Below are 15,187 nucleotides of genomic sequence, written 5' to 3' on the forward strand. Positions count from 1 at the left end.
ACTAAGAAGTTAGCATAGACTTCACTATCCAAATCCAAGATACCTACCTCCCAAGAAGTTCCGGAGGCACCAGCCTTGCTCAAAGGACCCTAGCATTGTGGGGTCCTGGGCAGTTGCCCAGTGAGCAGATACGTTAAGACCACCCTGATTACTGTTATCACTGTCTCAGGATGGCAATAACAGATTCAAATAATTTAAGAAATACTTTATTAAGTAAAGCATTTTTTCAGTGTATAAAGGTTATAACATTTCCTATTTTTTTATATGAATGTAATCAATTTATAATTTGTTTAATTTTTTACTGCTATTAGTGAAACGGAAAGCCCATATTTGGGCATTTAGGGGCATTTAGCCGCAGTGCGCATGTGCATGCCAGAGATGCGATCAGCATCTCAGCCCAGCGATTGCCTCTGCCTGATTGACAGGCAGAGGCATTCGCTTGGCGGGAGGGGGCGGGACGGCAACATTTGGCCGCCATTTTTGGGGCACGGTCCGGGCAATGCAGGCATATCTTGTCCGTGTGAGGGGCGGGCCGTGGTGGCTGCGTGACATCACACGCAGTTGCAGCAACCTGGGACACGGCGAAAAGTCACCTACCAGCGCAGCGCAAGTAGGGACTTACTCGCTGGGTGCGATAGCATCGCCGCCGTGCGGCGGGGGGAGGGACAGACATGCGGGGTGGTCTAGCCCTGTGCTTGGTGTCCCCCCACATGTCAGGGTGGCTGATTTTGCATGGCTACGATCAGGTCTGAATTAGCCCCTTAGTTCCACTACACAATCATACAGTACTCACATACTCACATTTTTTGACACAGAATTTTCTCTATCTAGTATGAACTGACACTTGTCCCATTGCATATAGGCCCTCATTTAGAGTTGAATGCAACAGCTGCGTTCGGATGCATCGGCCGCATTCAGAGGGTCTGCGGATGCGTAGCTGCCATAATGATTGAAGGATGAGATTGCATAGTGATTGAAGGTGAGAGCAAAATCTGCAACCAACTCTGAATAGAGAGTTTACTAATATAGGGCCTTATTCAGCATCAGTTGCAGTTTTGCAAATTTAGCAAAACTGCAACTGCTATCACTCATATTCTAGGGGTCACGGAGCACAGGGCAAGGCCACCCAGTATGCTAATGGTCACCAGCGATGTGATCGCAATTCAATTGAGATCGCATCACTGAATAAGGTAAGCACCCTGCCTGCACACCTGGCTGCAAAGGCAGTCAGGCCACCACCATTTTCCCCATCACAGCGGCTGCATGTGATGCCACATGGCCTCTCCGAAAATGTCCTGGACCCGCTCTCATTTTTGGAACCACTCTCCCGCAACACCGCGTCGCAGCTGAGTGTACGCCTCTGCCTGTAAATCAGGCAGAGGCATTTGCATCAATGCGATGCGAACGCATTGCCGGGCCCACGCACATGCAGATCAGGCACTGCACACGCGCACTCATTAGAAAATCATCAGCATGTGATTGCCATACTGAATTAGGCCCATAGGGCTCACAGATGGCTGCAGATTTGCTCTTGCATCAAAATCTGTGACCATATACTTACATGCCGGGGGCCACCCCACGATGTGATCGGATCGCATCGAATAGAGGTTGACCCCTGCCTACGCAGCCTTGCTATGTAGGCAGGGGCATCACCAACTTGTTTCCACATGCAGGAAATGCAGATGATGTCATCGACCGGCCCCGAAAACAGCCATGACACGCCTGCATTTCCTGATCTCTTTTGTCCCAATGCCACGTCGCCACCCCAGTTGCCTTTCGTCTGTCAATGGTGAAGGGTCACGCATGGACACTATGGGGGTCAATCAGACCCGATCGCATGCTAGATTTTTTTGCAGCAGTACGATCGGGTCTGAACTGCGCATGCGTATGCTCCGCAATGTGCAGGTGCGTCGGCAATGGGGATCACCGAACAGCAACGGATTTAACGAAGAAAGCGATCGCACCGGCGATCACAAGAAGATTGACAGGAAGAGGCCGTTTGTGGGTGTCAATTGACTGTTTTTAAGGAATGCCTGGGAGAACGCAGGCGTGTCCAGCCTTTTTAAGGGAGGGTTCCTGACGTCAGCTCTAGGCCGGATCATCGCAGCGGCTGAGTAAGTCCTGAGCTGTTTGTGCAGCTCTCTGTACATGCATTCGCACCCCTGCACAGTGATTACCCCCTGTAGGCGGCGACTACCTGGTTGCAGCAGTGCAAAAAACGCCTGCTTGTGACCAGGTCTGAATTAGGCCCAATGGCCGCTGTGCATGCGCAGACCCTCTGAATGCAGCCACTACGTGCGAACACAGCAGCTGCGTTCAACTCTAAACTAGGCCCATAGTGCAGAATAGCCAGTCTGTGGAGAGGTGCAGCAGGGGTGGTCTTCAGTATGCCGGCGGTCGGGCTCCCGGCGACCAGCATACCGGCGCCGGGAGCCCGACAGCCGGCATACCGACACTTATTCTCCCTCGTGGGGGTCCACGACCCCCCTAGGGGGGAGAATAAAATAGTGTGGCGCGCGTAGCGCGCCACCGTGCCCGTAGTGTGGCGAGCGCAGCGAGCCCGCAAGGGGTTCATTTGCGCTCGCCACACTGTCGGTAAGCCGGCGGTCGGGCTCCCGGCGCCGGTATGCTGGTCGCCGGGAGCCCGACCGCCGGCATATCGTAGTGAACCCGTGCAGCAGGAGTGGAATACAAGATTATATAGCCAGAGCTGCCACCTCTGCCAATGGCACAAAATTCAGTTTATGGAATTCCACTTCAACTCGAGGTTTAGTAATACAGAGCTAAAACACCTTAGCCACATTTACACAGATCTCTTTGCTGCTTTCTGTCTTTATATATGAATGCATCATCAAGGTTAGGATTACTGCCCTGTGTAAGAAAAAAAACTTCAGAGTACACTTTGCTGCTATTACAGCCTTATGTCCTGTGTAATTAGATCATACTAGCAAAGGCTATTTGTGTAAATAGACATGACTGCTAAGGCAGAGGAAGCTCTCACAAGAAACAAATTCACATTGCACCAATACAACCGTAGGCTACTAGGCTTCTTTGACATGGGACATTTTCCATCTTAGTTTTTAATTTATACTTTATACTTTGATAATCATTTTGTTTTAGCACACGTGTTGTAACATACTGTCAAAGAGGAGAATCAATTTTCCAAGTTACATGTCATTTACCCAGCTACTTGAGTAAATACTGTATATGAATTAGTTTTTTTTTCTTGTAAAACTTTGCATGGATTCTAGTAACTCTTGAGGGGCCTTTATTCTTGGAGAACTACTCTCAAGTTCCATGAAACAAGCATAAATCTGACACACAAGAGCAGGGCTGCAGAGCCTTTGCACTAAATGAAGCTTCTCAAGTGTCCTGCAAGCCTCTTGTTGTCAAATTACATTATAGTTAGAATAGACCCCCTTCCCATGTTATACATCTGTCAGTGAGCACAGTGCATTTACAGTAGGGCATACATACATTCGTCAGTGCTTTCACTAATTAGACTTAAAGTGGGTGACTAGGGGACCACTTGTTGCTTGCAAGTCAGTTTGCTTTTTGGGACATTTTTCACCATTGCAAGAATGAATATGAAAACAACATCAGAGGAAGCTATGGAGGAGTTTAGGCTGGTCTGTAAACAGCTGTGATTTACACAGCGGAAAACAGAGAACGTCTTGCAGCTTCAACTTCTGAAATCTCAGCAGAATATACATTTCCACTGACTAAGCATTCACAATGAGCGGAGCCAGTAAGATTTCCAAGTCATCACTGGTGAACTCTCTGGCCAAAAGGTATGATCCAAAAGACTTAAAGAATCAAGGGCCCATACAAAAAACATCAAAAACTTTGTTATTCACAAAGACAAACACAAACATCATGGAGACAAAGCTGGACTGTCTAAACCTTAAAGTTGATAATATATTGGTAGAACAAAACAATGTTTTTGAAAAGCTGGAACTTATCTCCCAGGATATTGTGGACATTGAAAATGACCTCCACGGGATAAGAACAGAGAGCGCCAATGCTGAAAAAGCACAGGAAATATCTGAAGACAAGGATATATTTGTAGAAATGAAAGGGCATTTTGTGGAAATGATCAGCTATCTCTCATCAATAAACAAATATTCAGAGGAGCAGGCAAAGCGGCTGGATGGAGTCGAAAAAATATTACTGGGCACTCAGAGTGTAATTCATTTTCTAATAGAACAAATCAAATTTTCCACTTTTTTTGAGGCTGTCCAGCGAAAAGATAAGCCCACAAAGTCACCAACGGTTAATATAAAAATGACCGTAAATCATAGCAAAGAAAATGTTAAAGAAAAAGGGAAAAATTGCGTGACAGGTATTGGGACCAATAGGAAAAAAGAAGCACATCTAAACAAAATAAATCACAAGGTGAGATTATTCCATTACCTTTCACAGAAGTCGTAAGTTAATGATAAAGATTGACTATGTACTTACAAGTGTAACGATTCACATTTCATGTATACACAGAACTTATTGACATAAACTTGGATGAAGTATAAAACTGCAATTGATATGGGAAGTAGTTAGTATATTGTAATGCTGTCGACAGTTAGTATGTCAACAGCATTACAGTATATGTACAGGACAATGCCAAGACTGTTGTAATGTTATATCCAATGCTTTGTAGTCTTGTAAATTGCTGTCTGGAAAATCTAGCCTTTACGTTTTCATAAACAAATAGATGTAAAGGTAACGTTTAGAGCTATCATATTGTATTATGGCACATCAAATGCATGTTGATGGAATGGCATGCACTAGTTATGTAACATTGCTTATACCGAGCTTAGTATCGTAATGTAACACAGTAATATTAATTTATCTTGCGCTAGTTATGAAACTCATTAGCACAAGTCTGTGTGACTGGAGTTATTCAGGCCAAATACAGTGATGCAAAACTATTCACTTACATCATCCATAGAAAATGTCTGTATTTTTCAATAGCATCTGACCTGAAAGCATGTAAGTGACAACAATTATAGTCCTCCTGAATATCTGAAAGGCAATGATGGGTTATGAAATAAATAGCTATTTTGATGACCTGGGCAATCATTTATATATAAATGTAGAATTGTACATACTTACTTTGATACAGTCTTCACTTTGCATTGAGGAGGTTATTTTCTATTAACAATCCCACACATTTATTTTTGTAGCAATCTTGACTGATTCCCAGTTTATTTATGTAAATCTCTCGGTAACAAGTGCTCTTTGACTTCATAAAAAAGCAACATATGTTCTTCTGTAGATCAGCCACCTGTCAGTTAAAGGGATGATTCCACATGGCTGTGTAAACACACTTGCTGACCTGCCTCACTAAGCGACAGCTCTCCACTAGAGTGACATTTAGGATTCGGCCACACAGACTTTTATTTGCATCTAAAAATGTAGAAACTCTTTGTAGTGTAAGAAACAGTAGAGTACTAAGGGGTGTTTGTATCATTGGTCACATTTATCACCCGATAATTGCATTTGTTAGGCCCTTATTGCCTGTAGTCCATGTTGTTAAGTGTGTGTGTACAGTAACAAAAATTCTATACAGATGTATTAAAATGCTACCACTTATCTGTGATAAAGACACCCATGTTTACAGGGGTCAAAAAAAAGAGTCTGGTCAGACCAATATATATTTTATTCAGATGAAACATCTAATATAAAAGTACATAATAGCGAACATTTTCCAGGGGCCAGTGCAAAAGATTTGCCTTTAGATACAGTATATCTGGAAATGTCCCTATTTTTCAGTACTGACCGATTGCTCAGTATAATGGGGCATACACATGGGCCATTTTTTTCCTCTTTTCTAAGCGATCTGTCTAGATCGCTTAGAAATTGAGCACAAATCGCTCCCTGTGCACACCCCATACCGATGGCGATGCGCGGTCTTGCACGTGGCCATCGCAGGCTCAGATCTTGTGTGCATGCAGTCAAAATCTAGTCAGATCGCTTAGCAAGTGAGTTCAAATTGCTCCATCTATATAGAATGAGTGATAGCGTTCGCGATCTACGTCACCAGAATCACTCCCCTGCCTCTCCCTGAGCCCTCCTCTTGTTTTCTTCACACTGCTCCACGCTAAGCAAAGAGCCAGAAGCGGAGCACAGAGTTTGGTAAGTATGAAACCACTGTATTACCAACGCTTTTTATGTGCCATCCAGTGGTGGAGGGGGCGGCAGCATATAGGCACCCCGCAATGTATACCCTCAGTAAAAGACACGCACACCCTCCTGTAATACCAACACACTATTTAAAATAACCTTTTTTTCTGCTTAGCACAAATCGCTTAGCACACATCGCTACGTGTGTATGGGCGATCTAGACACCGGGAAGTTCAAGGGAAATCGCCTACCCTAAATCCCTCAGCACGGCTCGCTAGCACAAATCTCAACGTGTATATGCCCCTTAAGTCTTTGTATATGTGATGCTACCTTCACTGTTTTTTACTTTTCAAGTTACTACTTAGAATATGTACAGATGGAGCCACGCTAATCGTGGCTCTGTCTGTGCCTGGGGCGCGCCTATCGCCGTGAGCTATCTCCGTCTAGGGCGCGTGTGTGTCTGTGACAGAGACACGCTCCATTTACTAGAATGAGAGAGTGTTTCCATGCATTCCGCCGTGATGGAGATGCGCCCCATTCATAGAATGGGAGCATCACTGTGCCCTCCCAGTGTGACTTGGCGGACAGATCATCTATTCACGCCGGGAGTGCATGTATGCAATGGAGCCACACTCTATCTGTAAGTGGTAATTTGATTACTTTATATTGAAATGAATAAACATGTTACCATTATGGATGTAGTGCACAAAGGTGTGCCAAGACTCCGCCACTCATGACGGGCTTAAGGTGTGCACATATGGTGATATAAATCTGTAAGATTTTGACTGTATAGTCAAAATCTTATGAAAAGTTAGTGCATATCTCAAGGTGTTAGGCAGCTTGCGATACAGACTTGATCCCATTGCGCACTCCTGTGGGGTCGGTATAGTAAGGCTAGATAAACTGTGCAGGGAAGTCAATTTTGGCTATCTAGTGTACAATATAGTACAAAGTATAGTCAAAAGCGGAACTTAGTCAAAATCGTACATAGACAAAAACAAAATCTCAAGCATAGATAGTCTATATCTGTACAATCTGTGCTATCTGGACTCTGGGGGGAGTTCAAGGGAAATCAGATAGTCAAAATCGGACATAGCAGGGATCCCACCGTGTGTACACACCTTTAGACATTCCTAGCCACTATTAGCACTGGCGTCACAAGGTGGGTGCGGGGGGTGCAGCCCGCACCCGGGTGTCATCCGCCGAGGGGTGACACCAAAGTGCTGGCTCCTTCTTAGTGACAGGAGCAGGGTGCTGCACTGTAACATTACGTGCAGAAACCCGGCTCCTGTCACCATGTAGGAGCTGACACTGCAGACACGTTTGTCTCCGGAGGCAAGGAACAACTCCTGGACCCCCAGAGTGCCGAAAATGGGGGGTCGGGGGCACTTAACCACGCCCCCTCCTGCGAAGCTACGCCCCTCCCGTGGGTCATCCCACGAAGCTACGCCTTCTTTGCGCCCACTGCCGCTCCGGGTTCAGAAGAGGTGAGTGACGCCTCTGACTATTAGTATCTCTGTAAGTTATTTTAGAATTGCATGATTATATATAAAGAAGGTAATCAGCAGTCACCATGCAAATATAATAAGTTAGAACCCAGAAAACCATATATAAAATTTGCATTTCAGTCCCCGAATGGAGCTTTTTCAAGACATCTCATCGGCATCCCCATATATTTCTATATATACTGTAGGTAAAAAAGGGATGGTATACTTTATGTCATACCCTCTGTTCTCTTCCCTGATTTTACTGTATTGGATGCCATAGGGGGGAAAAAATGATGACCTGTAAATTTTACTTTCTCATACGTCCTAGAGGATGCTGGGGACGACATCAAGACCATGGGGTATAGATGGGATCCGCAGGAGACATGGGCACTCCAAAGACTTTTCATTGGGTGTGAACTGGCTCCTCCCTCTATGCCCCTCCTCCAGACCTCAGTTTTAGAAATGTGCCCAGGTCGACTGGATGCACTCTGAGGAGCTCTGCTGAGTTTCTCTGAAAAGACTTATGTTAGTTTTTTTATTTTCAGGGAGATCTGCTAGCATCAGACTCTCTGCTTCGTGGGACTGAGGGGGCAGAAGCAGAACCAACTTCCTCAGAGTTTCATGGCTCTATTTCTGGCTGACAGGACACCATTAGATTCTGAAGGGAACTGAACGCTAGCCGTGTCTAGATGCTCACTCCCACAGGACGCCGTCACCCCCCTCACAGAGCCAGAAGTCAGGTGAGTATGAGAAGAATGATCTTCAATCAAGTAAGTGACGGCTGAGGTGCGGCGTGGCTGGCGGGAGCGCAGTGCGCCATTGCTGCCCACACACAGGCACTGCAGGGTGCAGGGCGTGGGGGGGGGGCCCTGGGCAGCAAGAAATATACCTCAAACTGGCTAAAGGGGGGCATAAGATGCCGCTGGCACAGCCCTACCTCCGCCAGTATAAATATTGTCATGGATACTGAGGGGCAGAGCTTCTTCCTCAGGCAGCCAGCACACTACTCAGCACCATTTTCTCTCTCTCCTGAGGCTGCAGAGAACACGCTGGTCCTCTCCTCCACTTCTGACAAGTACAGGGTGCTATAAAGGGGGGGGGGGGGGGGGCACAAAGCGATTGTGGTGCATTTGATAGTGTATATTACTATTTAAAAGCGCTTTTGGGCTGTGGACATACTGTGTTCACAGGCAATACTGGCGCTGGGTTTGTGAACTGGCTGCTCCTATCCTGTGTCCCTCTGACAGATTTTACTGTGGATCTGTCCCCAAAATAAGTCCCAGTGTGTCTGTGAGTGTGGTGTACACGTGCGAGGCATGTATGAGGCAGGGAGTTCCTCCCCAGAGGAAGTCATTTTAGGGACACAGAGTTGTAATGTGGTGGCGCTACCGGCACACCAAGAGCCTGCATGGGTGAAAGAGCTACGTGACAGTATGCTTCTGATTAACCGTAGATTAGATAAATCTGAATCTAAGGCTGCATGCTGGAGAAAATCTGTGGAAGATATGATTTTTCAGGATAATGTTATTCCTTATGCGGGCGACCCCTCTTGGTCACATAAGAGACCATTTGCAAATGTTGTAAACACTGATACCGACACGGATTCTGATTCTTGTGTCGACAATAGTGAATCCAGAGAGATAGATCATAAATTGGCAAAAAGTATACAATATATGATTGTGGCTATAAGGGACATGTTGGAGGTTACAGAAAGCACTCCTGTACCTCAGGAGAAAGCTTATCTATGTAAGGGAAAAAAATCCAAAGTCACGTTCCCTCCTTCACACGAACTAAATGCTCTGTTTGAAGGGATGTGGGTGAATCCTGATAAAATATTTAGTATTCCCAAAAGGATTCACATAGCTTCTCCTTTCCCGGTTGAAGACAGGAAAAAATGGGAGTCACCCCCTGTGTTAGACAGTGCACTTTCCAGGTTGACAAAGAAGGTAATTCACCCTGCTCCTGGCACGGCTTCTCTTAAAGAGCTGGCAGACCGCAAAATAGAAACGACATTGAAATCCATTTATGTTACCAATAGTACACTGCTCGGGCCCACTATTGCCTGCGCATGGGTGAGTCGCGCTATTGAAAAATGGTCAGAAAGTGTGTCATCAGAGATTGACACGATTGATAAAGATGAGATACTGCTTAAGTTAGGGAATATCAAGGACGCTGCCGCCTACATGCTGGAAGCAATGAAGGATATTGGACTCTTGAGTGCACAAGCCGCTACCATGGCAGTATCGGCTAGGCGGGTGTTATCGATTCGCCAGCAAACGCGGATGCAGATTCCAGAAGAAACATGGAGGCTCTCCCATATAAAGGTGAGGCCTTATTTGGCGATGGCCTGGATGCGTTAGTCTCTGCGGCTACCGCAGGTAAGTCAACATTTTTGCCCTCTGCGCCTGCACCGGCAAAAAAGACCTATCACCGGCAAATGCAGTCCTTTTGGCCCAATAAATACAAAAAGGCGAGAGGTTCCCCCTTCTTTGCAGGTAGGGGAAAGGGAAGGATAAAGAAGCCCACAGCAGAAGTCTACCCCTAATTTTGCCAAATCCCCAGCATGACGCTGGAACTCCCTTGCGGGAGGCCGCTCGGGTTGGGGCACGTCTCAAACTCTTCAGCCAGGATTGGATTCTTTCTGGCCTGGTTCCCTGGGTGTTGCAAATAGTTTCCCAGGAATACAAACTAGAGTTTCAAGATGTTCCCCCATGCTGGTTTTTGCAAATCGACCTTGCCAGCTTCTCCGCCAGAGAGAGAAGCAGTAACAGCGGCAATCCAAAAATTATGTCAAGACCAGGTTATAGTCCTGGTATCGTTGTCACAACAAGGGCAGGGTTTTTATTCAAGCCTCTTTGTTGTTCCGAAGCCGGACGGCTCGGTCAGACCAATCCTAAATCTAAAAGATCTGAATTTCTTCCTGAAAAGGTTCAAGTTCAAGATGGAATCACTTTGAGCGGTGATTGCCAGTCTGGAGGAGGGGGGCTACTTAGTGTCGGTGGACATAAAGGATGCTTACCTGCATGTTCCCATTTATCCTCCTCACCAGGCTTATCTGAGATTCGCGATTCAAGATTGCCATTACCAATTCCAGACGTTACCTTTCGGTCTCTCCACGGCGCCGAGATAACGGTCCTCCTTCGTAAGAAAGGAGTCAATATAATCCCTTATCTGGATGACCTCCTGATAAAGGCGAGATCCAGGGAGCAATTATTACAAAACATATCCCTCTCCCTGTCAATACTCCAACAACACGGGTGGATCATAAATTACCCAAAGTCACAGTTGGAACCGACGACAAGGTTGTCTTTCCTCGGGATGATTCTGGACACAGAAGTTCAGAGAGTGTTTCTTCTGCTGGAAAAGGCTCTGGAAATCCAGAAAAGATATTGAAACCATCAAGTGTGTCGATCCTTCAGTGCATTCGGTTGTTAGGGTGGCGGCCTACGAGGCCATACAGTTTGGCAGGTTCCATGCCAGAGTATTCCAGTGGGACCTGTTGGACAAGTGGTCGGGGTCACACCTACACATGCACAGAAAGATAATCCTGTCGTCAAAAAACAGGATTTCACTCCTGTGGTGGTTGCACAGCTCTCACCTGCTAGAGAGATGCAAGTTCAGGATTCAGGACTGGGTCCTGGTAACCACGGATGCAAGTCTCCGAGGCTGGGGAACAGTCTCTCAGGGTGAAAACTTCCAGGGACGTTGGTCACAACAGGAAGCCTGCCTTCACATAAACGTTCTGGAGCTAAGAGCCATTTACAATGGCCTTCAACAAACGGTACATCTTCTTCAAGACCGTCCCGTGCAGATCCAGGCGGATAATGTAACAGCAGTCGCATACATAAACAGGCAGGGTGGAACGAAAAGCAGAACGGCAATGGCAGAGGCAACAAAAATCCTTTGCTGGGCAGAAAAACATCTATAAGCTATGTCCGCAATATTAATTACGGGAGTAGACAACTGGGAAGCAGACTTCCTCAGCAGACACGATCTCCATCCTGGAGAGTGGGGCCTCCACCAAGAAGTCTTTGCAGTGGTGACAAGTCTTTGGGGAGTTCCTCAAATAGACATGATGGCGTCTCGTCTCAACAAGAAGCTTCAGAGATACTGCTCCAAGTCGAGAGACCCTCAAGCAGTAGCAGTGGATGCACTGGTGACCCAGTGGGTGTTTCCGTCAGTGTATGTTTTCCCTCCACTTCCGCTGATCCCAAAAGTACTCAGGATCATAAGAAAGACAAGGGTTCGAGCAATCTTCATTGCCTCAGACTGGCCAAGAAGGGCTTGGTACCCAGATCTTCAGCAGTTCCTCATAGGAGATCCTCGGCCTCTTCCTCCTCGGGAGGACCTGCTGCAGTAGGGGCCCTGTGTGTACCAAGACTTACCGCGGCTACGTTTGACGGCATGGCTGTTGAGCGCCGTATCCTAGCCAGGAAGGATATTCCTAAGGAGGTCATCCCCACCCTTATTCAGGCCAGAAAGGGCGTAACGACAAAACATTACCACCGTATTTGGAGAAAATATGTGTATTGGTGTGAATCCAAAAAAGCTCAAACGGAAGAGTTTCACTTAGGACGTTGTCTCCATTTTTTGCAGGGTGGTGTGGAGACGGGCCTATGATTGGGATCAATCATAGTCCAGATTTCGGCCTTGTCAGTGTTCTTCCAAAAACAATTGGCCTCTCTTCCAGAGGTTCAGACTTCGTGAAAGGGGTTCTGCACATCCAGCCTCCATTCGTGCCTCCAGTGGCACCATGGGATCTTAACGTGGTTTTGCAGTTCCTTCAATCGGATTGGTTTGAGCCTCTACAAAAGATACAGTTGAAGTTTCTCACTTGGAAAGCGGTGATGCTTTTGGCATTGGCATCCGCAAGGCGGGTGTCGGAATTAGGGACCTTGTCTCACAAGAGCCCTTACCTGATTTTCCATGAAGATAGGGCAGAGTTGCGTACTCGCCAACATTTTCTTCCAAAGGTGGTTTCTGCTTTTCACATAAACCAACCTATTGTGGTGCCAGTAGTTACTGACACATTCACTGATTCAGAGTCTCTAGATGTGGTTAGAGCTTTGAAAATCTATGTTGCTAGAACAGCTCGTATACGGAAAACCGAGGCTCTGTTTGTCCTGTATGATCACAACAAGATTGGCTGTCCTGCTACCAAGCAGACTATTGCACGTTGGATTAGAAATACGATTCAGCAAGCTCATACTACGGCTGGATTGCCATTACCGACGTCGTTAAAGGTCCACTCCACTAGGAAGGTGGGCTCATCCTGGGCGGCTCCCCGTGGGGTCTCGGCATTACAACTTTGCCGAGCAGCTACTTGGTCAGGGTCAAACACATTTGCTAAGTTCTACAAGTTTGACACCTTGGCAGATGAGGACCTAAAGTTTGGTCAATCGGTGCTGCAGTGTCATCCGCACTCTCCCGCCCGTACTGGAGCTTTGGTATAGATCCCATGGTCTTGATGTCGTCCCCAGCATCCTCTAGGACGTATGAGAAAATAGGATTTTGATAACCTACCAGTAAATCCTTTTCTCCTAGTCCATAGAGGATGCTGGGCGCCAGTCCCAGTGCGTACTTTACCTGCAGTTTAGTTATTAGATTTACACAAGTTGTGTTATCTTGGTTTCAGCATGTTGCTGCAATTAGTTCATGCCTGTGGGCGTGTGTTATGTTGAATGCCATGTGTGTGGCATGGTTGAGGGTGTGTGTTGGTAGATATCTCACCACTAGTTAAGTAATTCCTTTCCTCGAAATGCCAGTCTCCCTGAGCGCAGTTCCTACAACTGAGGTCTGGAGGAGGGGCATAGAGGGAGGAGCCAGTTCACACCCAATGAAAAGTCTTTGGAGTGCCCATGTCTCCTGCGGATCCCGTCTATACCCCATGGTCTTGGTGTCGTCCCCAGCATCCTCTACTGACTAGGAGAAAAGGATTTACCGGTAGGTTATCAAAATCCTATTATGACACTTCTTCTATCAGGGTGATTGGGGGCTGTATAACATTGCGCTAGATTCACTGTGAGGGCATATGAGAGAGAAAGGTGCCCACACAGAATGGTGATGTTAATCAGGCTGACATCACATGCAAATTGGAGGTGCCAGAGTCCAAGGCACCAGAGTAGTTTTTAAGTAGTGGGAAAAGGAATATGTGGGATAAGTAACAACCAGATATAGGAGGTATGTCATTAAGTAATTACATTTATACAGCAAATTCAAGTTAGTTTAATGTATATTCTAAGCATCACTGAAACAGAAACACAGTAGAATGTATGATACAAATTGCTTTGGTATTACACTAGTACACCTAGATGACCCACTAGGTTGTGTGCATGCGTACTTTATGCTCTTGTAAGATGCTTCTAATATCTAGACATTTGTGTCCTAAAATACTGCTTGGTTATCCTCATCTAAGGCTTAAATTAATGATAAAACATAAGGTCTGTCTTTATTAATTGTTTCAGTTTTGTGTGCATGAAGCTTTTATGTACATTTTGCAAAATGCACCTATAAAGGGGCTTCTCTGCTAAACTGCAAATTGGAAGGTAGACAATATGTCCCACTAAAAGTATACAATGGGGTAGGCTTTGGGAAAACATTTAATAGATTGAAGGTCGGAGGAAAGTCTGATGGGTGATGGGACAGTGTTGCAGAAGTGAAAAGCAGCGCAAGAGAAGTCTTGGAGAAGTAATGAGAGGTGGCAATCAGGAGAGAGGAAAGGCATATAGTAGAGTGGAAAGGATGAGCAGGAGTGCTTCTTATGACAAGATCAGAGATACAGTATAGGAAGAAAAGAGAATTAGGACTGAGGTTTAGTACAGTGATAAACTTTTTTAAATCACGGCGCGCTAGAGTATACAAAAAAAAAACCTAGGCCAAAAGTTTCTTAGTAAAAAATATTTTAATTAAGTAAATTGTGTTTATATGTCATCCTTAGGTTCAATTACAGTATGTGGTGAGGGACAAGATTCACTTCTGTTTGTCCACATATATTATGATTGGCAGACACCAACATTGTTTTTGCCTATTTAATTGACCATACATAAATCGAATTGGTCCTGGAACACCCCTGCAAGTGCCCAAAGGCAGGCCAGGGTGCCACGGCACACAGTTTGTGAACCATTGAGTAAGGAATTTGTAAGTGAAGATCAGGTCTTAAATTGATATGTGGAGCAAGGGATACTGTATTGAGCTTTGCAAAGTGTAACAACCAAAAGGTAACTATGGGAGAGGAAGATTGGTCTTGATGCAGCATGGTAGAGATGGAAAAGGTGAAAGCCAGTTAACAGGACACAAACAATTTAGGGGTGACACTAATAGGCAGGGGCGTATCTACCCATTGGCCAGGATGGCACTCGCCAGGGGCGCCAGCCGAGGAGGGGCGCCACCCGCCGGTGCCACCCGTGGCCAGAGGGCAGAGTGGCGCCCGGCAATGAGCACAGCATCCTTCTCGTGGGAGGGCACCTGGCAGCTTTGAACAGTCAATTTGTACCTGTGTCCCCCCGCGGTGACACCCGCCAGCGGCAGCTACAGTTCCTGGCAGCGGTGTCCGGCACTGCGCACCACATACGCTATAGAAA

The 15,187-nt window shown here is 46.1% G+C and overlaps 1 protein-coding gene across 3 annotated transcripts in view; it reads left to right on the forward strand.

The window, feature by feature from the left end:
• MYLK4 (myosin light chain kinase family member 4) overlaps positions 1–15,187 on the forward strand; it is a 265,505-nt gene that overhangs the window by 108,163 nt on the left and 142,155 nt on the right. The window contains exon 1 of one of the 3 annotated variants that reach the window (XM_063923044.1): positions 3,721–4,395. The exons of the other annotated variants lie outside the window; for them this stretch is intronic. Within the exon in view, the coding sequence (XP_063779114.1) occupies positions 3,736–4,395 (660 nt within the window). The 5' untranslated portion in view covers positions 3,721–3,735. Of the gene's footprint in view, positions 1–3,720; positions 4,396–15,187 lie in introns of those variants that run through there. 3 annotated transcript variants of the gene reach the window in all.

This window comes from Pseudophryne corroboree, chromosome 5 (assembly GCF_028390025.1).
Source record: "Pseudophryne corroboree isolate aPseCor3 chromosome 5, aPseCor3.hap2, whole genome shotgun sequence".
Taxonomy (NCBI): domain Eukaryota; kingdom Metazoa; phylum Chordata; class Amphibia; order Anura; family Myobatrachidae; genus Pseudophryne; species Pseudophryne corroboree.